Genomic DNA, 27,003 nt, shown 5'->3' with positions numbered 1-27,003 from the left:
CTTCTCTTCAGGGATTAGCTGATGTCTAAAAACATTCATGTACTTTTAGCAGGAAATAAATAAGTTCATTAATTTTCTATAAAAACTGTAATTTGGAAGTTTTCCAGGCCCTTCTGAATTTAAAGTAGAAACCTTTTTTGTGAGTACTACAAATTACAAGCTGGCTGTGGGAGACTTCACTATGTGAATCAGTGATTCCATTTATAACAACGATTAATTTTGTCTGGTAACTAAATTTGGGACAAGTTTGTAGCTAGGCTTTGATACCCATGGCAGGTAGTTTTTTGGTTGGGGTTTTATTTTTAGGCCATAGGGTTTTTATACTTCAGTGCTTGACATATATGTAGTAAAATTGTTCAGAGAAGCTTGTGCCCTCTCTTCACCCCAGATCAGGGCACTTGCAGACACTGTCATTCCATGTTCCTTTTGTGGGGTTTCCTTAAAGGACTTGCTTAAATTCTCCCCATTCAAACCTTTTTTTAAATAAGTAATTGAATAAGTATATCTGTTAAATAAATTTTACAGTGTGATTGCAGAAAACATTATTATCAGTTTATTTGCCTAATGATATGATGGGTTTTCTTGGACACTCTGCATGAGAATGAATTTGTGATTCATCCTTAACAGATGACAAGGAGGAGAACACAACTGTTGTGCAGTTTCCCTGGCAGTGCTTCTGTCTGGATGTCATTCAGCAGATGAGATGCAGTTTTTCCTTCTTTCCTGAGTAACATTTAGAGCTGATAAACGTTAGGCAGACAGTCGAAGCTGTCAGTGTGTAAGAGGAAAGATGTTGAATAAATCAGCAGTGCCAAATTAACTGTTCCTGCTTCCCTTTAACCAAACAGATGAGTCTCTCCATTTCCTTCTGAGCAGCAGCTCAGTCTTCCCAGTGCCTCCAACCAGCAGTGGGTGGTGGTGAGAGCTTTTCCATTCCCCAGCCCTGCTCTGCATCCCTCCCTGGCACTGTGTCCATGCAGGAGTGGCTCCTGCCCTGCCCTGGGAGGAGATGAGGGCACAGCTACCATTCCCTTCCTTCACTGAGTGGATCTTGTGACTGGCACTTGTATGTCTTCTTAAATAATGATTCCTGTGGATCAGTGCAAAAATGGATTCTCAAGAAGTCAGGAGAATAAGTGGTTACCTCGAACACAATTAAGATCTTATTCGTGTAAGAGGTTGTTAGGAGTTCCCTGGCTTTGGTCACTGCCAGGGATGGTCACTGCCAGTGACCATCATCTGGATGAGGATATTGCCATATGTCCCTTGAAGCTTTTGTCAGATGCGATGGGAACTAACATTCTCTGTCCTCTTTTTGAACATTTATACTGATGAAAATAATGTACCATGGCAAGAGTGTGCTTTTGCATCAAAAATTTTGCAAAGTAAGTTTTAAAGGAATTCTTCCCAAGTGAGGAAAAAACAACATCTTTGAAAACTGACTGTAGCCTTGTTCAGTTACCCAGAGACCCCAGCTGATGGATATGGGAGCAGATGATACCATATATATGACATATTTATTAAAGAAAGAACTTAAAAGACATTCAGTATAGCCAAAAAAATCAATTTAACTGGCTTAACACACTGAACCTTGTCTAACTCTGAATTACTACTTCTTCTAGTGAGAGATCAAACAAAACTGCTTGAAAGTCAGTGTAGGCAAAGCTTTGGGTGAGGAGGTGAGGGACTGATAATAAAGTTTTTTAATGCCATTGAAATATGGTTTAAAAGGAAAAAAAATGCATTACACAGGGATTTTGTATGAAATCCTTGAGGGCAGCACTGTTCATTGCAACACTGGTAGGACAGGAGCATGTTGCCTTTCTTTCATCCAGAAAAGCAGGACACTGAGGTGGAAATGAGCTGTGCACACAAGTGGATCTCTGCTTTACATGTGTAACTTTACCCATTACTGATGTGCAGCCACAGGGGATGCACAGAAGGGGATGAAATTGTGCTTGGCAATTGTGAACGACTCTGAACCGCTCAAGGATTCAATGTGAGCTGCAGCTGAACATGGAAGGGATTCAGGGATTAGTGGGTAAAGCCAGCCCCATAAAGCCAGTCTAGTTTTGTCCAAATCTCCCATGTGTGCTGCTTAGGAGTGTGCAAGCAAAGTAACTTGTGGGTCTTTGGGATCCCTTTAGGAGGGAAACCCAGCCATGTGCCTGGTGCCCATTTCTGCAGTGGGAGAGGGGTAAGGGTTGGAATAGTTCATGGTGATGTTGTGCCGACTTTAAAAGCATCAGCTTTTAAATAAACTTTATTTTAAACAGTGGGGGGAAAGCCTGAGTAGGAAAAACATGGTATAGGGATGAAGGAGCTGTGCAGGTGAGCATTTCTGGCTTCCTCAGGAGAACTCGAGCAGTCCTGCGGAGCCGCATCGGTTCGGAGTTACTCACTGAACATCAAACTGTACATTCCCAGAACAGTTCAATGATGGGGGAGTGCAGAGGGCTCCATTCTGCTGTTTCATCGAGTGGGGTGGCAGTGTACCCCTGCTGTCATCAGCACAGTCACCACATTTCACCTGGTGCCACTGGAGGCTTGCAGAGCCCTGGGGCAGGGTGGTGATGGTCAAGGCTTGGGCAGCAGCAAGCACAGCACTGAGCACTTGGATCTGTAAAGCAATGCATCGATGGAGTGGCTCTGTGTAAGGAAAGGGAATTTGTACATGGCTGATACATGACTTTGTAACCTGTCTGGACAGCGAGTGGTCAGACCAGGCACGGAAAGCAAGAGCAAACACTTGCTACAATGCTGATAAGCTGCCACAGCTGCTTGTAAACCTGCTGAGGTTTTGTCACTGAAGGCTTTTTGCCACCTCTGTAGTGCTTCCTCCTCCTCTGGTCTAAAGTTAGAGCCTGAACTGGAAGGGGAGCAGAGAGGAAATCAGTACACTTTGCTGACAGTCACTAGAGTTGCGCTTTCTGTTTTTAATTGAGGCAACTAAGAACTGCCTTCCACGTTCTTGGCTTCCTCCTGACTTTTATAAATTACAAGATACAGTGGACTTACACCTCCAGCTTCGTGGCACAAAGGATTAATGGATGCTTTAAACAGTAAAAAGCTGTCAGAGTGCAGGGTAAGCTCATAGCAGTCTGTCTGTGATCACCTGGGCTCTCAGGTCACTGGGGGACAGCTGGACAACAGCTCAGCAGTGCAGGGAGAGCTGCAGCTGAGTGGCAAACTGCATTCACTGGTCAAACCCTTTGTCTTTGCAGGCCGGGTGTCGTTTTTCACCTCTGGATCAGAGAACCTCCATCGGGTGGAGAAGGTGCAGTGGGGCACTCGCTTTGCCATCACCATCTCCTTCACCTGCAACCCGCAGCATGGCATCGGGGATCCAGTGCTGGGCTGACTCCTGGGATGGGATGGGAGCTCACGTGGAAGGAGAGAAGCCCTGCAAGAGGAGAGGAGAAAGGGGAATTCCATCTTTTGTAACCTCACAGACAGTTAGAATTGCCCAGCTCTGTGAACATACTCTTGTACACTTTGTTTTCACATCTTTTTGCATAAACATTGCAAACGGTGGCTTAAGGACCATCTTAAATTGGATGCATTTTGAAACTGATTTGTCTTCATGTCCCAAAGGGACAGGCTACAAAGAAGAGAGTGAGCTCTACAGAGAAGAGAAATTGGGCTCTTTGTTTTTCAATTTTCTTTAAAAATTCTTCAGTTTGAAAGGTACAGATAATCTTTTTGGCTATGCCTTGATCTGACTCCCCGGGCTGCTGTTCCCTGTTTCATTCTTCAGTCTTTCCAGTTACTAATGTGATGCAGAAAGTCTGACTTAAGTTAAGTGAGCAAGGTAAGTGTTACTCTGGAATACACCTGGTGAGAGGGTTAGATTCTCCTGATCAGTGGGCAATACACCTGGGCTTGGCTACTGGGACTTACTTGAACTTTTTTTATTGAATTACTACTGATTTAATATTCAGGAAGTCTCTCAATAGCTATTTTTGGACTTCTCTTTTCCAGTTTAGTGTGAAGACTTTTTCTGTTAACTAGGACCACTGGTGCTCCCTGAATATTAAATTGTAGACTTCCAAGAGGAGCTGTGTGCATTAGAGTACAGATAAAGTAACAAATACATGCATAGTCTTGCCAACTACTGTAGTTTTTTACTGCAATCAAAGATTTCTGTGGTCAGGAAGTTGATAAATAAATGGTAGAAAAAACTATTTTTTTTTCTCATTGAAATTCTGAAGCAGCCCTGTTGATCTGGTTTTTTACTTGGATGTATAATTTCTGTGAAACACTGAAAATCTGGGAGTGTGCTTTGATTTTTTTTTTAAATTTTATGCATACAGTTTTGACTCTATAATATACCTTTTAATGGAAATATAAGTATTAGGGGGAATGACAGTGAAGATCAGTATAAAGAGGAATGATGAGAGGACACTTGTGATGGCTCTCACTGGGCACACCAGCAAGATTAGTCCTCTGTAATTTCAGTTCTTTGTTCTCAAACCTGAAAAAGGCTTCCTTGTCTGTACTAAAAAAGCAGAATTGTTAAAATGGCTGGGTGCAAGGAAATAATAAATTTTGTTGGGTTTCATATTGAAATACTTGTCTTAAAGCCTGTTTATTCCAAGGAATTTGCATTACACCCAAGTTTTAAGTCTGTGTGAAGGCCAACTTCACCAGCAACTGCTTTACTGGCTTGAACTTGGTTCCTGACATTACCCTGAGATTTAAATGTAGAGGGTTTTCCCCAAAAATACCTGAGAGCAGTGGAATCTAAACACAAATGGATCTATGTTTGCTGCTGTCATGGCAGCTGTGAGTGGCACTAAAAGGAAGTGGCATTTCTGAAGTTGCCCTCTATAAAATCCTGCTCAGCAAGATCATCTCAGACTGTGGGAGGATTCTCAGCTGATCTCCTCTTGGATTTTCATCTTTTGAAGATCCTGTGTATTGTAATATCTCCTGCACATGGTGTATCTCCTGCTGGGAACTGATGGACATTCAGAAATAAAATCAAGCTGGTATTTGTCTTTTGGAGTCTTTAAGCCTCAGTAACCTGGTCAATATGATGACCAGACCTGTCACCTATAATTTGCTGGGAAATTGAGCACTGTACATGGTAGGAGAGCTCTTTGGAAAGAAGCACAATAATTCAATGTATGTTTTAGTGCCACTGAGGTTCTTCTGTTTAAAGCTTCAATATGCAGACTACTAAAAGCAAAGCCTAGATCTTGGGAGAATTTAATGACAAATGAGAAAGTAAAGTGCAATATAAAAGTTTCTGAATGAAGCCTCCAGCAGGAAGCAGTAATTGCAGAAGGCTGATGTTCCTGGGGCAGAGTAGAAGTTGGAGAATTCCCTGATCATTAGGAACAAACTTGGCTTCATCTGTTTTAGGCCACTTAAATACCCTGAATAACTTTTTATTAAGGGTCTCTTTGTCCAGATAATGACAGGTAATTCTGAACTTGAAATATTTCAATTTCTGTCCTTTTTGAGGCTCAGCTGCCTGTTGCCTACTAGGAATTGATTCTTAGAATTCTGATTACTCCAAGGGCAGGATTTGTTCAAGTAGCTTAAATCTGATGCCAGGCTGCTGCAGAGAATTCTCTTAATTGAACATGTGGTGATGACAGAACTTGGTTTGATGTGTCCCAGTAGTGTCAGGATCTTTGTAAAGAGCCCTTGTGCTTAAAACAAAGTGAAGAAAGGTCAGTGCTTGTGCAGTGTGAATTGGGGCTGATATAAAAATTACAGCTTTGCATCTGAAAGCAGACTTGTTACAAGGATCTGGGAATGCTGATTTGTATTTTGAAAGGAAATTACTTGTAAGGAAAGGGAAAAGGCTGCTGGTGTGAGAAGTCCCAGAGTAAAATAGGAAATGCAGCAGGAGACTAAGCCAGATTTGAACTCCCTGCAGTGAGATTGAGTGAAGCCTCCCGAGGAATTCTGTGAAGTTGTACTACTTTCAAAACCATATTTCCATTCAAATGTGGAGTATCAGGAACTTTTGAAAAATTGACAGGTATGTGGTTAGATGGATTTTTAGTGTACACCTACCTTTCAGTCCTGCAGCATGCATTAAATTTTAATTTTTCATTCCCTGTGATTCTAGGAACTCTAGGTAGACTTCTTGGCATTTCTCATGTATAACATTTTCATTGTGTAAGCAATTGTGGAATTATTATGGCTTTAAATTCTGTGTGAGTCAATTTAAGGTTTGGAAAGATATATTTATGCTGAGATTTTCCTGAATATATATAATACACCTGAAATACTCTGTGCTCCATCTTAATGAATTTCAAGTCCAGAAGTGTTTACAAGGATACCCTATTTACAGAAAGATTTTAATTTGGATTTATAGCAGAAATTTAGCTTTATGTCTTACTTATTTTTCAGGTCAGCATCTCAGCTGGGTGCTTTGGGAGGCTGTAGCTCATCATAATGTGCACATTAAAATAAACATAGCTGAAATGGCATTGATGATGACTGTGCTGCCTGGGAAATCTGGGTTTGTTTCTTCAATTGCATTTCTTAGTATTGAATTTCTCCTTTACAGCTTTTCTTTCCCCAGTAAATGAAGGTGATGTTGTTTTTAACATGAGAGTTCCTCAGGTTCTTTCTACATCCAGTGACAAAGTGTTTGCAGGTGAATTGGTTCTCTCATTTGGAACTTTGTGCAACATCTGTGTCTTACCTGAATTCTAGAGATAAAACCAGGAAATGCTGCTGGAGATCAGGGCTCTTTGAGAGGGGAGAAGTAAACACAACCAACCTCCCTTCTCCAAGCAATAAAAAGGGGAAAAAAAAATCCCAGCTCCCATCTTTCCTTTTTGAGTCTCGTGGAAATCCAAGCAAACATTCCAGGACAGCAGAAGAATTATTTCCTTTCTGAACTGCTGGTGGCTTTGGCACTCATGGATTGTCCCAGCCTGGGAAATCCAGCTGAGCCTCTGTCCTGGAGGGCTGGGAGTCCTCTGGTGTCCATTGCTCCTCGTGAAACACCCTGAAGAGCTGCAGCTCTGCCTAGCTTTGCTTCTTGGGAACATTCTTAGGAAGCTGAAAGCTCATTTTACATCATTTACTGAAACCTGCTTTCAGCTCTCCTTTACTGATTGTTAAGTTATCCCCAAAGTATCTGTGTAGCCCTTTTTTATCTTCTCTGAGTGTTGGTGACTTGGTACTAAAGTTTTTCAGGATGGACTGTGCCAAGGAAATAACTGTCCAATTTCCCAAGTGCACATCTTTGAGTGTGTCCATCTTCTCCCCTCAAATCCCTTATTTCATCTCTCACTTCTGTCCCAGCACACCTCAGCCTTGACCTGTAGCAAGTACTGACCAGGGGCTAGCAGCTCTGTGAGTTATTCATTCATTGGCTTGCTAGCAGTGTAGAGAAGTTGGCTTTTTCCTCTGATTCTTTTAGCCTACATGTGATATTAATCTTTATGAAAAATATCTAACTCAATTGTTGAGATTTTTTGTTCTTCAACATTAATGTTTTTCCAAATACTTTTATTTTTCTTCTAGTAGAGGCACTGTCCATATTTGGATCAACACCCTTTTTTCAGAGAGATTTATTTCCATCTTGCCTGCTTTCCTGCAAAGCTGAAATAATCACAAGGTAGGGATCAGTGTTGCCTGCTATTGAGCATTCTTGTCCTTCACGATACCTCATGGAAAATGAGTAGAATTTTGAAAAAGGTACTAGAGAGAGCAGGTCAGACCTTGGGATCACAACAAGGAATGCCTTGCTTGAATAGTCCTTATTGGGGAATCAATACAGCAGCCTGGAAGTACCACCTCCATAATATTTGTAACATTTAGATGCATCTAAACAAAAGAAAACCATCCAAACATCTGGATAGCCAGATAATCTTGAGACTGTTCAAGGGAATCCATGAGCTGCCAGGTCAGATTCATTGTTCATAATGAACTGCACTGAAACCTTCACCTTTTTGAAGGAAATATTCTATTTATAGAGAGAAGTTGAGATTTGTGGAGCATTCATGTTACATGTTTCTGGGAATTTCCTGTGACACCTCCAGTGTTCAAAAAAACTCATTTTAGCCATGAATGCCTCTCCTATTCTTAACAAACCACACCACCACTGCCCAAAAAAAAAGCACCAGCTAGGTTCCTGAGGCATGGCTTTTCTGGACAGACACCTTGAGGATTTCTCTCTTTCTTGTTCCTCAGTTTATACAATTATTTTAAGCTGTTTATGTAGATGCCTGGACACTTTGCTGCTGACTCCACACAAAAAAATCTAGCTGTTTTCTTTTGAGAGAGCCTTTCCCTGCCAGAGGGAGGTCTCTGGGTGGATTCCTACCTTGGAGGTGACCTCCTCAGCATATTAACTTGCCAGCTAGACCATTAAATCTTGTGGGAATAAACAAAGGCAGGTCCTAATGGAGTCATTCTGCATGTCTTGGCTCTGCATGGTGGTTTCTTCCATTCCCTCTAGCAGGCAGATGTGTTTATTTCTGATTTATGTCACTGAAGAGGAGATGTGTTCTGGGAGTCCTCCCTGCATAATGGGGCTTTAATTGTGGTTCACTGAATAACCTCAGAAAAAGAAGGCCACGTTTTACCAGGTGAGTCAGAACTTCAAAGGCTGCTGAGAAATAAGACAAACTCTGAGCCCATTTAGTTCCTGCACTTCTCAACACAAAAGAAATGAGAGAAGTGATCTTACACTTGGATTATTTCTACTTCACTATGGGCCATAAATGTGTGGGGTTTTTTTGTTTCTTTATTTTAAAGGAAAATAGGAATTAATTTGAGAGTCATTCCTTTCCACAGGGATGAAGATGATCAAAATAAACTTTGACTAGGAGGAAAAAAGCAATTTTCCCCTGGAGTCAGCCAAGCAGAGGGGTAAGTTAAATTTGAGTGGTGTTAGGCAGAGAGCAGCTACAGGAGATTTCTCCCACACTGACTTGTCTGTGTCAATTTGAACTGACATTTTCTCCTCCTCCTCACTCTGCTTTATTGTTTCATTAGAAGATAAGGCAACTGGAAACAGATTTCAGGCAGCAAAGCTCTTGCTGTTAAAACCTTTTATAAAATTTTCAATAGGACCTCTTGATAACCTTCTCCTTCAGCTATTTATCCTGTCCATCCTCTGTTTGCATTAATAATGAACAGTGAATATGCTAAAATATGTTAAGTGATGCTACATCCACCTATTTAAAAATAATGGTTATGCTTTCTTCTGCATTATCTTGTGTATCAAATGGGCATTTTTAAAATGATTTTGTCCTCCACATATAGCTTGTGTCTGTTGCACCTTTCCTGGGACTAGGCAGAATTTAGACCTGTAAAGAAGAAATAATCCAAGAAGAAATGAAAACTGAATTAATAAATATACAGAAGTGTACAGAAAGTTTCCCCTTGGGGAAAAAAAAGGGGTTGAAAAATTGGTGGGTTTTGGAACTGTAAGAAAAAACAAAGTTTTATTGATATATTAATACTTTAGTGGGGGCTGTAGGGAATAGGCACCTACTGTCCACTGAGACTGTACTCTGCTTTTACCAGCTGCAATATCCAGAAATCTCCCTGCTCATTTTCCCTTTCTAGGTTCACATTTTGATGGAGATCGTGATCCATTCAGACCATGTGCAGGAAAAACCTCCTTCCTCTCTCTCAGCACCAGCAGAGGGTGATGCCTGTGGGTTTCTCAGGAGGGCTGCTGTCCCCTGGAGCAGTGCCCAGCTGCCAGCACAGCTCAGAGGTGATGGAGACTCTCTCCTGTCACATTTAGTAGTGCCTTGAAGCTTTCCCCTCTCAGCTGACTGCCTGCTCTCCTTGAGCCTTTTCCTCTCCACTGGAACTTGAGACCTGTTGACTTTGTTTCCTAAATGCCTTTAGCACCTCCAGACAGCTGTGAGTCTGAATTCCAGCATGCTGCAAAAATTATCACTTTCAATACGAGTCAAACACGTTTTGACTCGGTTGCTAATTTTCTACTTAGGCTTTGGAGCAGACTGCTAAAACTTGTCCTCTTCCTAATCATCCTCCTTAAATGAAATACTTCAGCCATAAAGCATGCACAAAAGGGCAGTAATCAAAAACCTTCCCACAGCTGAGTTGTACAGGGAGATTATTTCTGAGATGATCAGGTCTAAATTAATGATTCTGTCGTCTGGTCAGGCCAGGTTGGTGATTTGCAGGATCTAGGCTAGGCAGAAGTGAAGGTGTTTGATGGCTCAACTCCCCTGGAGGAGGAGGTATATTTAATTCTGTAATTGTGGTGCACTGATAAGGGTTTCTGTGTTAAATTTACAAACACGACAAGGTCATTAGGAAGAGCAACAGCCTCTTATTAGACCATATTACAGAACAAAAAACCAGAAATCTTTGAGCCTTAAGAGCCTTGTTTATCATGAATGAAATTGAGTGAATGAGTCAGTGGATCAATTAACTTAAAAAGCAGATGTCATTGTCATCCTGTCCCCTGCCTGCCAGCCAAACAGGGTTAGTGGTTTGATTTCCTTCTGTGGATGGATGTGGAGCTGGGAGAAGGTTCAGTCACTGCCTGCTCTAGACATCCACAGCTTCCTCCTAAAAGCTGCTGAGGGCTTGTTTGTACCATGGAGGAGAAAAGGTGTATTCCAAATATTTTAAATTCATGAGATTTTAGTTCTCTAATAGCAACACCTGCTTGCTGAATGCATTGTGAGTAGTCCAGCTGCACCAGACTGTACCACTTAGGAGACATAGATTTTCCAGTTGTGTCCAAGGCCCTGGAAGGGAAGGACAGCCTGTGTGCTTCTGAGCCAGCTTTGGTCATGGAGCATGCCAGGGGTTCAGGTTTGCATCAGTGTGACAAGGAAAATCTGGCTCTAAATTAACAGCCTTGAAATTGAAAAATCATTATTTTGTTGGGAAGAGCACAGGTGTGGAAAGAATGCTTGGCTTAATGAGCTTGTCTAATCTCAGCATTCTTCATCAGTACTAGCCTGACTGTCAATATTGAAGTTCTTTTTAGAGATAATAGCTGAGAATGCTTCCTAACCCCATGAGGATTTACCATTCCTAAACAGCTAAAAAGCTGAAACTAATCTGAAATATGAAAACTCCATAAAGCTGAACATTTTGCAACACTGGTGTATTGGAACTAGGAGCTCCCTGTGGACTGGGCTCAGACTGAAGCCAGTCCTTGGCAAGAACTTGTGCAAGTGCCTCAGGTGCCACAAACCCTCTATTTCTGCAAAACAACTCTCAGATGGTTATTATGAAAACTTGATTATGACAACTAGAGTTTTTTCTAGTCTTTCTCCTCCATACAGACTGGGCCTGTTCACATCTGAGAGCAGGGGAATGTCCCTGCCAGCGAGGTGCCACCACCCTGCAGACCCCTGTGCCCCTGGGAGCTCCCAGGCTGTCAGCTCAGCTGCCCTGGCTCCTCTCTGCAGACAGCTACTCTAAACACTGCACATGCTGTTTATCCTCAGGGCCAGGACTCCTTCCATTTGGCCAGTTTATGTTGGGAAGAGACAGTAAAACTGGTGCTGATGAGAATTCTGACTGCACTCACTCCAGCTGAGTGTCCCCTGGCCCTGCACGAGGTGGGCAGTGGGGACAACCCCAGAGGAGCTTTGGGGCTGCTCTGGCTCTAAGTGCAAAAGCAGTGAGCAGCTGGGGTGGGGAGGGCATGTCTGGACTCTCCAAGGAGGTGGTGGGAGAAGAAAAGTCCCTATGGGGGGACAGGGAGAGGATCTTTAGGGTCTTTGTGGGACTTGGCAACACAATAGGATGGAAGGGTGAGAGCTCCGGCTGCTGGAGAGGTGCTGGGAAGGAGAAAATGCTAAATCTGGGTGATGCTGAATGCTGAAGGGCAAGGTCTGGTCTGACATCCCAAATGACACTTGATAGGGATCAAAATCACATGGATACACAGGATGGGGAAAGGTAAAAGTAACTGCTGGCCCAGGAGTTTTAGCACAGGGTGGGATCAGTGGGATCCCTGCACAAGCAGAGACTGAAATGGCTGTTCAGAGACATTTCACCTCATCCTGAGAGTTGAGATCAGCCTGCAGCACTTCTCCAGCCATCCTCTGCTGACAGGACTCTGGAGTTGTTGACTCTTTGAGAATTCCTGGGTAAGGAAAGGAGGCTGATGGGAAAGCAGTGCCCTGCTGTGATGTGCCACTGAAGAATGCTTTGGCAGGGAGACTGGGAAAGAAAGGATCCTGACAGCATGGCTGTCATCCTCTTGCCAGCACAGGATCTCCAAAATCCAGCAGAAAATGTAGGGGAGCAGAGGCAGTGCTGGTTGCCTCAGTGGCCTCCACCCACAGAAAGCTGGGAGATGCCCAGGGGAAGTCACTTGTCTCACTAAGGCAGCTGCTTTATTAAAGTATTGTTTAATTGTTTTGCTAAAGAGCTGCCTCTGCCTTATTAATTTAGAAGAAATTACTGACTGAAAAGACTGATTCTAGCTCGCACTTTAACTTGATTTTTTTTCCTTTGGGGCAATGAGAGACTATCCCATGACACTTCTCTGCTTGAATCTACAGAATCTCTTGGAGATCTGCCTTATGCCTTGTCCTCTTGTTAAAAGAAAGGGGATATTTAAAATCAGCTAGAGCCCACCAGGAGCTTCCTCATCTCCTCAGCAGCCCAGACTCAGAATGGGCGAGCTCTGTTAATTTAGACCAGGTTGACAAAATACTCAATTGAGGAGCCAGTGGAGTACTCCAGGAGTTCCCATTCCAGGTCATTTGTCCTGCCTGTGTGAGACTTACAACTCTCGACAGGTTTGGATTCCATTTCATTTCATTCACCAATTTTGTAACCATGGGTAACAGCAGAACTGACGTGGCTCTGTGGTGCTGCAAGGAGGCTGTCAAGGTTGTCAGGTTTTAAAATCAACCTGCTTTGATGACTCTTCTGTTCTGCAGCATTTACCTTACAGAGTTTGCCCTGAAAAACCTGTTTAAAAATTACTTCCTTTTTTTTTGCAGGATTTAAACTGCAGGTAAAATAGAAGATGTTCAAGGATGCCTTGGTGGTGTGTTGCCAGAGATACAGGATCTGGCTTGTTCTAATGTCTTCTCCCTTGCAGAAAAAATAAGTTGACTTCGTACTGAAGTGTGTTGGGAAGGATGAGGTTCAGAACAGACTCTTCCTTCCTTCCTGCTACAGCCAGGATCAGAGGAGCCACGACCTCTTGGAGGCTTTGAACCATTTGTCACTTTGGAAGTGCAAAGGAGATAAATCTGCCTGTGGGCAGTAAGAGTTTCAGGGCTTTGCTTTTGCTTTTTTCTGCTTTCTGAACATCTGCCACTGACTGCCATGCTGGGAGGAGAGTCCCCTTGTCAGGAGGGTGTGCCAGCTGATGGCCACATCCCATGGGCAGCAGTAGTTACACCCCACTGACTGAGCATGAAGAATAAAATGTATTAAAATAACTTAGAACAAACTATAAAAGCACTTCAACAACAAGCCCAGAGCGAAAGAATTGTTTTAAACCTACTAATCGATTGTTTAAGATGAAGTTGCACTCATTTTAAGTGAAATGCTGCCTCCTGTTTTAAGTCCATCCTTCAAACTCTCCCCAAAAGTCCTCAAATACAACCTTTTCAGTTACAAGCCTGCCTGATTTCCCACACAGACACTTGACATTCCTTGGGCAACAGTGGAGACATGACAGTAAGCTGGAAACACCTTTTTGTCTCAAGCACTGCCTTGAAGACTCCCCTTGGCTCCTGGAAGTCAGTCTAGGCTCAGAGAGCCTCCTCTGGGTGCTAATCCTCCTTCCTAAACCTTAAATTACCAAACCCCTCAAGCAGGAGGAACATGTGCCCAAATGTGTTGGACCAGCAGCAACTCAAAAAACATTCAGGGCTCCAAAGATTGATTTTCTGCTGCTCAGATTGCCCAGGCTCTGTTAAGCTCTCAGACTTTGCTGTTCTGTCTGTAATGAAAGTTTTTCCCACTGGATGAGAGTTTGGTCTTGAAAGTACCTGAGCAGTTCCAGGTGAGTTGTTGCTAATTAAACACCTTGCTGGACACTGATGGTGATGTCAGAGAGATCTTATTGCACATGGAGCCAAATGTGGGAGGGATGGAGCTGGGAGGGAACAAGGACCAGAGCCATGGCAAAGGTTTCCAAATCTGGGGAAGGTGAGCACTGCTTTGGAAGGCTAAATTTAGCAGTGATTAAACGAGCTCTTAATTAAGCAAATATTCCTCCTGCAATGCCTTTCCAAATTATTCAATAACTGAACAATTATAATGAGCTCAGCAAGTAATTACTCTCCATTCATTGCCAACTGCAGCCTTGGAACCCACCAGCTGTGAATGTGCTGGGAGATGAAGTCCATCAAGTGTGAGTCAAATAATTGAAAACTGAACAGGAAAAAGCCTCCACAGGTTCCCAGGCACTGTCAGGAAAGCTGTTCCCCCATGCTGAGTCCCTAAGTGTCCCTCCTAGACTGAAGATCCATCCCAAAGATGATGACCGTGGGTTGGAGCTGCAGTTCTCTATTTTCATGGATGCTCTGGCAGGGATAGAAATGTTCCTCATGGTTATTCTGCTTTTAGGAAGCTTTACAGAGCCTCCCTGGGGTCTAATGGGCATCTCTAGAGGGGGAAGGCACTGCCTTATTCACTGACCAGAAAGCAGAAAGCAGAAGTTAAGCCCAGACCCTCTAAGAAAACAAGATTTTCCCCAGTTGCAGCAAGGTAAAAGTCATTGGTATTATGAATGTGGCCATTTACTGGCCTGAGTTTAACTGATGTGTTAAACAAGAACAAGTTCAAGTGCACTGAATCATTTTAAAATGGCTTTTGAAACCAATTTGAAGATGTTTCACATGCACTCCTTTTCACACCCATCAGTTTTATCAGCTCAGCTGCCTGGGGGTGGGTAGGGAACCTGATCAGGACAAGAAATAATTACTTTTGTCTTGATTAGGAAAAAAAACCGAGACAACCCTCAACCCTAAAAAGTAAAATGACTTAATCCTTTAAAATTACAAAACTGCAAAAGCAGATGTCCCAGCCTCAGGAATAGGACAGAGGAGGTGGAAGGTGGAGCACCAGCAAAGGAAAAGCTTGTTAAATCCTGCTGGCTGTGCAGACAGAACTCCTCTAATGGAGCTGAAGGATTTGCTCATGAAGTCACACTTGCAGCAACATGCCCACTTTCTGATCAGGTTGTGCAAATCAATAGAGGCTTCTGCCTTCTCTGTGGGCAACCTGAAACAGCTCTGAAACCAAGAGGGAAGAAATGTCCCCAAAGCCTTGAAACTCCCTCTGGGGTATCACTGAATGTGGTTTTGGCTATGGAGCAAAGCCAGGGTGTAAGCAGAGTCCCTGGGAGAGGCTCCAGCTTATTGCTGAGGAGGAAATGTAACACCAAAAAGGGGCAGAATATGCAGAGACAGAAAAAAAATCATAAGGTTAAAGTAAGAACAGCAAAGACAGCAACATGATAAAACCAAACACGTTTCTACCAAACATATAAGCTAAACAGCCACGTTTGATCCGTGATCTCTCTGCTCAAGCTCCTCTCAACACAGGCTGGAGATTCCATCCTTGAGCAATGGGAATGCACATTGTGCAGGGCAGGCCTGGGATGGAATCTGTAATTATGCATAGACCCTCCCCAGGCTGATCCCAAACACACACCTCAGAGCACTCCCCAGATAAACACAAATGTCTATTGAGATGCTGTTTCAATGCTTTTTTTTTTTTTTTTTTGAGCTCTAAGCTACCATGTTCATGCCAGTGAGCTTCCCTTCTTCTTGCAGAGAATGCTCAGGAGAGAAAATATTCTCCTATATGGATGGAGGAAAAGCCCAAGTGACACTCCAGCCCTGTCCCCATCCCTCCACCATGGTCCCTCCCCACTTAAATGAGATCTGCAAGGAGCTTTTCTTTTAACACTGGGCAATGTAGGATGTGGGGCTTCACCTTCTCATCTGGCCTAAAAGAAGCTGCTGCAAGGATTGAAGCAATGCTTTGAAGTTTGAGGGACGTTTTCCATAACAAACTTGCCTTTGTTTTAAAAAAACAACAAACACATGAAAGTAGCCAAGCAAAGTTAGTTGTTATTTCCTCTGCTTCTGTTGTGGGGAATTAATTGTGCTGTGCTTCAGGCAGGCAGAGGTTCCTCGACAGATTTAATCATTCTAAAAGGATGCCAACAGCAAAATGACAGGGAAGTTCTGTTGTGTTTAGCAGTTGGTAATAAGCGTTGGGATAATTCTTTCTATCCAACCTCCTCTGCTGGATAATGTGTTCTTAGAGCCTTTACCTCCACTTAATCTGCCTTTACCTCCACTGATCCCAGAGCTCCCAGCCCTTCATGTGGGGAGGAGGCTCCCAGGAGGTAAAGGAAAGATTTTCCTTCCCTACCTATATCCTCCTGTTGTTTCTCACCGAGGAGGAGCTTTAAGGAGGGTATTGATGCACTGAAGTGATGTTTTTATCAGCAGGCTCATTTCAGTGGTGATCCCAGCTGGGCACAGCTACAGCACTGGGGGGAAGGACCATCTTCACTGACCAGCTGCCACAGATCAAAAGCAGGAGGTTGTGTTTGACCATGGATAGCTCCCCTGAGCCTTAAGTTATCCCTACAAGACCCTTTTCCCTTCACACATAGCATCTCTCATCCAGCGACCTCAAAAGCTGTGACACACAACAGTGACACTAAAACACCTGCAGACACTGCAAAGAGCATTGCTGCTTTCCAGGCACTTCATGAACAGCAGCACAAGACCAAGTGACTTCCCTGAGGTCATTTTCTAGGAGGAAGTTTTCATTTTCCAGGACTTCTGGGCTCCCCCCTTCCAGTCAATGCCTCTGCTCAGCTCCCACACTGTGCAGTGCTGCCTCTGTTGTAAATCTCTCCTGGCTTTCATTCACTTTTTCTAAGCCTGCCTGAGTTATCCACAGCACAAATGCTTTTGGGGTAGAGGGCTCTGAGCCCCACCAGGGGATGATGTGAAGAAGATAAATAAGTGCATTTGGCTGCAGGGCACAGTGCAGGCAGGGGCTGCACCTCCTCAGGTATTCCTGCCACCAACCTTAACTGGACACTGCCCAGGGGCAGAAAGCTGCTTTCAAAATGTGATGGCTTGGGGTAACTGGGGCTCCAGCTGATTTTACAATAATGCCATTTCTGTAAAATATCACTTTTAACAGTGTTAAATGAGAGGGAAAAAAATCCGTTACAAAGAAAAAGCAGCAACTCAATTGAAACCTGTGGGGCCACTGGGATTTTGAGCAGTGCAGTGCTGGCAGCTGGCTGTGGGAGGATGCTGGGGGAGCCTGGCACAGCAGCTGCTGCTGCCTCCTGCCCTGCCAGCATGTCTGGTGGGACCTTCAGATGTCCTCTCTGCAAGTGCCAAGGGTGCTGCTGCCTCTCCCCTTTCAGCATTGCTACATTACAGTGATTTACCTTCTCCATTCTCGCAGGTTTTTCAAAGACAGGTTCAAAGTACGCAAGAATAATTGCTCTGTAGTGCCTTTTCCTGGGAGGCTTCTTGCAAGAGGCAGCCTTGTGCTTCTCGAATGCCAAGCTGATATTTAAAAGAATAACAGAGGTAGGAGGCTGTGAGTTTGATGGACGTCCCTGGCTGGAGGAGCTCACAGATGAAGGGGTAACTGTGTCTAACAGGCTGTGTTTGTGGACACACCACATTTAGCTTCAGGAATCTCCCCTGCTTTGTTTGGATGGAATCATGTTTGGTTCTAGTTAAGAATTCAGCAGCTGAATTCAAGATCCTGACAGGAATGCACAAGGAAAGACTAACAGCATCTCAGGGAGAGATTGGCCAAAACAAGCTGGAACAAACTTGGCAGATTTTCCTTCTCCAGCCTTAGCATGGGTTTGGTTTTAGAACTGTTTCCTCTGCCAAGCATGGCTGATACTGCTGGTGATTTGATTGTGCACAAACTTATCTACTACTTTCCTCCTAGATACCTTGATGGAGGGATCTGGGTGGGATCTTCCACAGTATTGAAGTTCAGCCTTTTAAAATAAATGCTTTAATGAACGTTTTTTAACTCTTCATCTCATCTCTCAATGTGGAAGTGTTCCTAGTGCTTACCAAAATGTTCCATTTAAATTAAAATTTATATTAAGAAAGGAGAGAATGAGAAAAGCAGAGGCCAAATGCCAGCAGACTTCTACTGGATTAATTTCTCCTTTTTCTCTTTTAATTCTCTCCTTTCTTTGGTGGGGCAACCAAAGTAAAATGATGCAGCAGTTTTGCTTTGGTGTATTGCAGTAGGAGCATTTTCTTTGGGGACAGGATGGCACCAGCTGTGACCACAGATCACAAAGCTCAGTTGTTTTGACCATTCCAACTTGTTAAACTGAAATTAGTCTCCTCCAAAGGTGATATATGCCACAGCAGAAACTCAGTGTGGGCAGAAAGCTGCATTCCTGAGCAGAAATATTTATTATTAAAAACCCGCTTTTGATATATGTCCCATTTAGGATTTTAATACACCTATATTTAGTATAATATTAATACATTAATAACTTTTTTCAGTGTTGGGTGTCTAACAGAGGTTTGTTGCACCCCAGAGGTTTGGCTGAGTGAGTGGAAATGAGTTCCTCCACCTGCCTTCACACAGCTCAGCCTGAGCCACCCAACCCCTCCAACTGACACATCCTTTCTCTCTGCTGTGCTTTAGATTCCCAAACAAGGGCAAAAAACTTGTATAATGCTAATAAAAATAACTTTACAGGGTACTTATACCCCGTGAAGCTGTGGCTACTGTTTTGAAGACAAAGCAATGTATTTCTCATAAGCCGCAGGAATTAACTCAGAGTTTCTCTATTCCCTGGAAAAACTGGAAACTAGCAGCAAAACCCAATTATTATCAGGCACAAAACCCCAGCTGGGCTGAGCTGCAGTTAGTCAGCAGCTCTGGGTGTTTCTGTGGGTGCTGCCTGGGAGGATGCTGTGCAAAATGACAGCAACAAAGTCCGTCTGGGTTTGGCAAAGGAAGAAATGTGGGAAAGGAAAGTTAACTCCTGCAAGTAGGTTTTTCTCTTCTCTTCCCCTCCAGATGCAGCAGGAGGGGAAGAGAAGAGAAAACATTAACATTCTACTTAACATTCTACTTTAAAGGTATTAAATGCTCTTATGTATGGGCTGTGATTTGGGGCAACCTCTCTGTTTTAAAGCCTAGAAATAAAAGGCAGATTTTCTTCCTGAGACCTCAGGATGGGAATTTGCTGCTGCCACCAGAGGGACTCTGAAATGTGACAGAAAACTGAGTGTCCTCGAAGCAGGCAAACCTCCTGGCAAAGCCTCCTGACTGTTTGGGGCTGCTCTGAGGATTTCTCTGTTTTTTGCACCCAGGGCTTGAGGGCTGGGCTCTGATATGAGGTTTATGTGCTTTATTCTCTCATCATCCTGGTGATTATGAATAGATTATAATAAATTAAGAACTCTGTCATCCTGCCCATTCCCCCCAGTTAATGCAGCTGTGCATCTTGCAGCTCAAGGTACAAAATGCTCATAAAGTCTCCTCTCTTTTGCTGGCTTCCCTGGTGTTCAGTCACACACTGAGCACCAAAACTGACTGCTGAAATAGGAGTTAAAAAGTTAAGGATTTGCTTGCACTCACAGTGGAATTGGAATGTGGGGCTTTTGAGCATTTATTGCAAATTTGTTTTTCAGAAGTGGAAAGATGATTAAAAAAGAAAGCAACTGAAGGTAAAGGCAGCAAAAATTCCGTAAAGTTCAAATGGATTCTCCTGTGTCTGATGAAACAATCATTCTCATTTGTCCCACAAAGGAGTGGTCTTTTGTCTTTTCAACTGAAAATGGAAAAATTTGCATTGTTGCAGCAGATCCCATCTGAGAAGGAGATCCTACCATAAAGGAAGGAGATGAAACTGCTTTCTTTTGCAGTCTGGGTTGGGTTTTTTTGTTATAAACCTCTAAATCCTAAGGGGAATTGGAAAATGCTCTCTAGCGATTAAACTATTTTCTTTCTTGTAAAGCATGTATGGAGTTTTGCAGTGACAACCTCTGGCCCAACAAGAAAAAGGCTGCTGAAGAAGTACCTGTGTCACTGAACCTGCAGTGACATTCCATTTACAATAAAAAACACCCAAAGCATTAAAAACCAAAGGATTACCATGATTTAGGTATGACAGGTGACCCCAGGGTACAGAGAACTTGATTTCCTGTAATGTAGAATAGCCAAAGTAAAATTGTTTTCAAGGAACTCTCCACATGTTGTTTTTAAGCTACAGCCCCACTGACTTCCCTGTTGTTACACAGCCCTGGCCTGAGCTGCTTCAGATTTACCTGAATTAACACCAATCATAGCATTTTCAAAGTCCCATCATCCAGATTCTGGTGATGTGTCTACCTCAATTTTCACACTCTTCTGTAGCCTCTGTGGTTGGGGACACAAGATGTTTTTAATCTCATGACTTTGGGGATCCTGACTCATCCTTCTCAATGCTGAGGACAGCTGATAAGTGTCCCTCATGTAGGAAACAGCCTGAGCTGCCTTACAGCATGTCCTGCACACAGGGATGTGCTGAGGAATGCTGAGATCCCAACCCCAAACCAGCACCCTCCCCAGAATGCTCTGGGTGACAGCAGGTAAAGCTACTCCTCACAGGTAACCTGAAGGTTGTGTCAGCCCAGGCAGGACTGTGTGCTCTGGACAGGCAGCAGCACTCCCCAGGTGAGCTACTGGATTAATGTGGTTTTGTTCTTTAGGGCAGATCCATGAGGACACTCTCCTCAATCCCAAACCATGAGGGGTCAAGGCTTGCCCAGCTACAGACAGCAAGAATTCAGCTAAAACATCAGCTCCTGCAGGAGATTTATGAAGTGGATCAGACCTGCTGACTTTTGGCAGTTTAACAGGTCTGATGGGACAGCAAGAGGGATGTTGTTTATGTAATTCATCTTTTAAATTGAGCTCTGAGCCCTGGGAGTATTCAGGGCTCCTGAGGAGTGGTGTTTGTGCAGGTCTGTACCTTGAAGATCATCCAGTGCCACCCCTGCCATGGCAGGGACACCTTCCACTGTCCCAGGTTGCTCCAAGCCCTGTCCAGCCTGGCCTTGGACACTGCCAGGGATCCAGGGGCAGCCACAGTTTCTCTGGGCAGCCTGTGCCAGGGCCTCAGCACCATCACAGAGAGGAATTTCTTCCCAATATCTCATCTGATCCTCCCCTCTATCACTTTGAAGCCATTCCCTGTGTCCTGTTCCTCCATTCCTTGTCCCCAGTCCCTCTCCAGCTCTCCTGGAGCCCCTTTAGGCACTGGAAGGAGCTCTGAGGTCTCCCCAGAGCTTTCTCCTCTCCAGGTGAACATTCCCAGCTCTCCCAGCCTGGCTCCAGAGGGGCTCAAGCCCTGGCAGCATCTCCATGGCCTCCTCTGGACTTTCTCCAGCAGCTCCACATCCTTCTGATGCTGGAGACTCTAGATTTGGATGCAGCACTGCAGCTTGGGGTCACCAGAGTGGAGTAGAGGGGGAGAATCACCTCCCTTGACCTGCTGGGCACACCTTTTTTGAAATACCCAGTATTTTGCCTTTCATCAGGATGCTCCTCCATCAACCCTTTGATGTTTAATTCTCTCACCATGTGGCACAGAAAGCACATCCACTACACACTGTTGGTGACACTGAACAGAGTAACAGAATCTCTTCAGGGGACTGAGAGGTGTCTTGGGAAGTGTATCCCAAACCAGCCCCTTCTGTCTGCTTATCCCCACAATAGGTTACAACTGAAGAGCTCATCTGCTCTGCATTTTCATCCTTTTTTTTCTATGCAGAACTTCTTTTCAGTTTCCTCCTCTTATTTATAACTGGTTTTGGGCTTTTTTTTTTTTTTTTTTTAAGTACGAAGCAAAGTCCCTAAAACTCTTTTTGATCCCTGTCCAGCTCACGGGATGCAACCCTGCCTGGCTCTGCCAGGACTTCTGTGCAGATACACCTTGGACATGACATTTGTACCCCAACTGCTTCTGAGTTCAGCCTTGTCTTTCTTATTCTTGTAGGGGAGTGACTTCCAGCCTCAGAAATGGGAACCAAAGGAAAAGTAACGACTGTAGAACTAATAATTAAAAAATTGATTCGTTTCTGAAAAGTTGTTCCTTAAAACTGCAGAATCCTGCTCTCCCTGGCAGTTCCCAACATGAGCTGTGCATTTGTCCCCCTATTTCCTAAGGAATGGACTATTTATGATGCCCAGCCTGGTAGTCTATGTAACCCTGGAATATGACAAAGTGATCACCAGCATTTCAAAGACAGTCCTTGCTTGGTTACAAGCAATATGGGCAAGGTGACTTACTTATTCCCCTGTTCCCCAAAAAGCATCCCAAGAGAATGTCTGACTCCTGCACAGAAACACCTTCATCCAACTTGTGTATTTTTCTGTTAGCTGAGTGCACAAAACCCAGTGTATCTCTGCCTGCTCCCTGCTGCCAGCCCTGGCTGTGCTGTTGGCACTCTGTCTCTGCTCCAGCACAAGCACAGCCTAAAGTTTGCCCTGGGACACGAGAGAATCACCCAAGGACAGGGGAATGCAGTAGCCCTGCAGGCTGGAGTGGAACTCTGCTCAGGCAGACAGGGCTTGGAGTTAGAAATAAAAAGTGGAAATGACAGTTCCTCACACTGCTGCTGATTCTGAAGTCCCTGGGCATCACCAGCTCCTGTCAAGAGTTTATGCAACTCAAACTGTGCTTTTCTTATTCCCAGAGTCTGTCCCAAAACTGACCCCAACTTCATCCCCACAGCTGGAGCTGCAGCATCTGCCCTGATAAATAAATCCCCCTGAGCTGGGTGAAGAGACAGGCGAGGGGAAACCTGATGATGGTCCATTTTTAATAAGCATTTATTTATAAACAGACACTTTACAATCGTTCAAATGCTTACAGGCATCTCCAGGATCTGTGGGGAAAGTTTACTGTGAGATGCCAAGCAGGGAGAAAATGAGCAGAATACATTGAGGCAAAATGGTTTTGATCGTATGTCATGAAAAAATTTGTATCTTTTATGATGAGTTTCGTGTTATAGGATTCAGTCATTTTTCTTAGAGCCTCAGGTCCTTGAGTGACAGGATTATAAATATTTTTTTTATTTCTTCCAAGGTAAATTTTCAGGTTTTTCAAGCTCTGTTGACTTTTAAGAAAGGGACCAACTTTTTTAAGAAAAAAAATCAGTGGCAAATTCAAACCACCTTAGGTAGAAACCTTAAAAAATTACAAGCTTTTTTTTTGTTAGGTAATCCTGTGGTTTCTGACAGCTTACCTTGTGGTTTTTGAACGCTTGGAGTTCAAAGTGCTGCTGCAATGAATTTTAAAATAGAGACTTTAAGCTCGATATAACAGTAGTGCACCGTAACATAACAGGAAATGGGAAAAGGGGCTTAAAGGTCTCTTTACACACTCCAGAAACAGACAACGGTGACACACAGGGCAAACCCAAGGCTGGCAGCTCAGTTAGGTGACACCAGGCCAATTTCAGACTTGTGCAGCTCTGACCCAGCTGGAGCCCAAAGACAGCACTGAAAAACCACACGGGAGACGCGGTGTGCGGAGCTGGAGCCGAAACTCAGCAAAGCAGCATGAGAACAGTTTGTGGCAGAACTGAACACAGCATCCACCTCATCTTCTGCCCCCAAAGCCCTGCAGGACTTGTCCCAAATGGCTGCTCCTCCTGGCAGGACCCCCCAACAGCCCTCAGCCAGATGGAAACTCACACTCATCTCAGCATTTGGGTTCACGCAACTCCTTGCCCCTCGCTAGAGAGAGCACCAAAAACGAGTTTTTAAGACCCTTCAGGGCTAGGGGGTCCCAAAGCCCTACCTTGGCCAGACACTCTGCTGGTCCTGGTGTGTCCGGAGCACCTCCTCGTGTTCCTCACTTGTCCTTGAGCGTGGCCATGCCCAGCGCCTCCGAGCTGTAGTCGTACTGGTTGCTGGAGGACATGGAGCGTCCCCAGGAGCACTGCAGGTTGGAGCCTCTCTTGCGGAAGGAGGACGTGAACCGGTAGAAGTTGCGGTGCCTGTTGCGCAGGTACTCCCGGTAGTTTTTGGTGAGCAGGGTGTAGAGGAAGGGGTTGATGCAGCTGTTGCTGTAGGTCAGGCAGGTCACCAGGTAGTTAATGCACTTTTGGGTTTGGGTGGTGAGCTGCAGGGAGCTGCTGTAGAGCCGCACCAGCTGCCAGATCCAGAAGGGTAGGAAGCAGGCCCAGAAGACCAGCACGATGCTGAAAATCATGATGAGGACCTTCTGCCGGGGGGATCTCTTGCTCTTCTCCTTGTGGGGGGGGTTCCTCTGGGACTCCAGGTAGGTCCTGGCCAGGCGCGTGTAGAGGAAGCCGATGATGATGCCCGGGGCCATGATGCTGGTGCTGAAGAGCACCGTCAGGTAGGTCCGGTAGGCGTCCACGCTCCAGGTGGGCGCGCACATCCTCTTCACCTTGCCCTCCGCCTTGCCCCCCTCGGTCAGCGTGACCATCAGCATCATGGGCAGAGTGAGCAGCAGCGACACGGACCACACGGCCCCCGCCGTGACCTTCCGGTAGCCCCGCGAGCGCTTCAGGGTGTCCAGCGGCCGGGTGACGGCCAGGTAGCGCTCGGTGCACATCAGCGTGAGCGTGAAGATGCTGGCGTGCATGGTGAGCAGGTCCAGGCTGAGCAGGATGCGGCAGCCCAGGTCCCCGAAGTACCAGTCCTGGGCCAGGTAGGTGCAGACGATGAAGGGGATGGTGGAGAGGTAGAGCAGGTCGGCCAGGGCCAGGCTGACGATGGAGCTGTACATGGGGGCGGCGCAGCGCGCCGAGTGGCACATCACCACCAGCGTGTAGACATTGCCGGCCACCCCGGCCACGTACATCACCGACAGCACCGTCCCGAAGGCCGAGGGGATGAGCAGCGGGCCGCTCCCGGGGGCAGCCCCGCCGCCCGCCGCCGCCGTCCCGTTGCCCCCCGCCGCCGCCGTCCCGTTGGGCTCCATGGGCGGCGGCGGCGGCCCCGGCAGCGTCTCGGCGGAGCTCCCGGCCCGGCGGCGGCCGCTCCGCCCCCGCGGGAGGCAGGGCGGTACCGGGCTGCCCTCGGGGGAAGGGCTGCCCCCGCCCCGCCGGGGCTCCCCGCTCCGACCTGATCCGCTCCGCTCCGCTGCGACCGCGGGGACCCCCGAGCCCTGCCCGTGCCGTCCGGGACCGGGAGCAATCAGCCCGGCCGGGGACCCTGCGGAGAGCGGCTCCCCGAGCCCGGAACGGGGCTCTGCCTTCAGAGAACGGAGCTCCCCGAGCCGGGAACGGGGATGTCCCCTCCGAGAACGGAGCTCCCCGAGCCCGGAACGGGGCTCTCCGCTCCGCTAACGGAGCTCCCCGAGCCGGGAGCAGGACCCGAGCGCCCCGCGGAACGAGCCCCGCCGGGCAGCGTCAGCCTGCGGGAGCTGCCTGTAAAGTTTTCCTGGCCGCTCCGCTGGAATCTGGCGCTTCCCTGCCGCGGTGGCATCGCTGGCGATGGGCTCGGCGCGGCGCTTCAAGGCATCAGGCAAAGCGATGTCAGCGGCCGACAGGGAGAGCCAGAGCAGCCGCTCCGCAGGTGCCCCGCGGAACGAGAGAGGCTGAGGTGGAGGTGGATACCGACCCCGGGCTGAAACAGCCTCCTTTCTCCCTGGCAATAGCTCAGATTTTGAATTTTGCCCTGAAAAAACCGACAATGCTGTCATGAGATTTGAATGTCGAGCTTTAGTGGTGGCTGGTTCTTCTGAAGAGGGGGAAGTGCACAGTGGGATGGATGAGGTTCAGAGACAACTTTTCCCCTTAGGCAAGAAGTCTGGGAACAGTTGCAAAATCAATAAGCACCTTACATTTCGATCTTATTTTAGAGAAAGCAGACATAGGGCTGTCCACACTAAAAAGACAGCTTTCCAAGAATACCAGAATGCTGTATTTCCTCAGCTACCATTGATTTCCAATAGGAATTAACTGGCTTTTCTGCCTTCAAACACTTTTGTTTAAACCAGGGTGCTAAAATGACTGATATGTGTTTATTTGCTTGTTTTAATCTCTCCTGAAGGTGCTGTTGTGCAAAATGTTGTCTAATTCTCTGTGACATGCTATGAACTGCTGATAATCTTGTTGACTTGTAGGAGCAGGATTTAGCCCTATAAAAATATTGCCTTGAGTACTTGATTGTAATCTGGTGTGAAGTGAACACACACAAACACAACCCTGCTTTCCTTCCTGGTACTGCTCATCAATGTTCAAGTCTCTCTCCGAAGCACTCCAAACGCTCAAAGCTACATTCAATACAGGTCTGGTTCAAACATCAGGGAGGGAGGGAGAAGAATCCGAATTGTATTATCATCAGGCAGGGTTACTCTATCAGATTCAGCCATTGCACCGACAGAGCTCAAATCCAAGCGCTGAGGTGGAATTTTCTTTTCACTGGCAGTTTGGAGTCCCTCCCGTGCCAGCGCCCTCGGCAGCCCTGCATTCCTGTCGGCAGCTGGACAGAGCAGCTGGGAATGCAGGCGGATGCTTCCCTGGGGCCAAATCCTGCCGGCATGGCAGGCAGGGGGATTGACAGTAAGATCCGGATTTGGCATAAAGAGATCATCTCTGAGAATTAGGTTGAGTGCAACTTTTGCAGTCCTGTCTCCTTTTTGTTTGGAAGTTGTTCTCTCAGTGGTTTTTTTATGTCTTCATCTAGTGGCCAGGACAGAGGGCAAAGAGAGAACAGAAATTTTGTTTTCTGCTGTGTTACCTGATTTGTTTTGGGTGATCACATGAGGTGTTAGCAGTAAACACAGTAATATGCTCTTCTAGACAGAGAATGACTTCATCTGTTTAGTAAATACCTAATTTCAACTTCCCGTTTTTCCTGCCAGCACAAGAATGTTTAATTAAGCAACACTAGGTATCAGTGAGCCTGAGAGACACTTGTTTTCTTGAACATGTAGGATACACATATGAATCTGTGGGAACTTAGACCTGTTAAACTCTTAACAAATAGTTTTCTGCCTTAAGTTGTTCTGCAGCACAGCAAAACCTGTTCTCTGAACCAAGAGCACTT

The 27,003-nt window shown here is 45.5% G+C and overlaps 2 protein-coding genes across 5 annotated transcripts in view; one reads left to right on the top strand and one right to left on the bottom strand.

Annotated features, from left to right (window-relative positions):
• The window catches only part of OGFOD3 (2-oxoglutarate and iron dependent oxygenase domain containing 3), a 42,820-nt gene extending 28,824 nt beyond the window's left edge, over positions 1 to 13,996 (top strand). The window contains exons 9-14 of one of the 3 annotated variants that reach the window (XR_014855626.1): positions 3,225 to 3,811; positions 7,498 to 7,591; positions 8,473 to 8,564; positions 8,773 to 8,847; positions 9,550 to 9,703; positions 12,939 to 13,996. Coding sequence is in view for 2 of the 3 variants with exons in the window: in XM_085077915.1 (XP_084934041.1) it covers positions 3,225 to 3,361 (137 nt within the window). In the remaining variant the exon portion in view is untranslated. Of the gene's footprint in view, positions 1 to 3,224; positions 4,570 to 7,497; positions 7,592 to 8,472; positions 8,565 to 8,772; positions 8,848 to 9,549; positions 9,704 to 12,938 lie in introns of those variants that run through there. The other 2 variants (XM_085077916.1, XM_085077915.1) reach the window with 2 other exon arrangements.
• On the bottom strand, positions 1,499 to 25,331 carry LOC146429641 (urotensin-2 receptor-like). Of its 2 annotated transcripts, none has more exons than XM_085077914.1 (2): positions 23,780 to 25,331; positions 1,499 to 3,403 (listed from the first exon to the last, which is right to left on the bottom strand). In XM_085077914.1, the coding sequence occupies exon 1, from the start codon at positions 24,929 to 24,931 to the stop codon at positions 23,834 to 23,836; it is 1,098 nt and encodes a 365-aa protein (XP_084934040.1). In that variant the 5' UTR covers positions 24,932 to 25,331; the 3' UTR covers positions 1,499 to 3,403; positions 23,780 to 23,833. The 2 variants fall into 2 exon arrangements, with proteins under 2 accessions (XP_084934040.1, XP_084934039.1); XM_085077913.1 differs by lacking the exon at positions 1,499 to 3,403 and adding an exon at positions 4,282 to 9,287.
• Positions 25,332 to 27,003: the final 1,672 nt, after the last annotated feature.

This window comes from Lichenostomus cassidix, chromosome 18, assembly GCF_008360975.1.
Source record: "Lichenostomus cassidix isolate B80296 chromosome 18, HeHo_3.0, whole genome shotgun sequence".
Lineage (NCBI taxonomy): Eukaryota > Metazoa > Chordata > Aves > Passeriformes > Meliphagidae > Lichenostomus > Lichenostomus cassidix.
The sequence above is the reverse complement of the archived record's forward strand: the minus strand, read 5'-3'. Positions and strand labels throughout refer to the sequence as shown.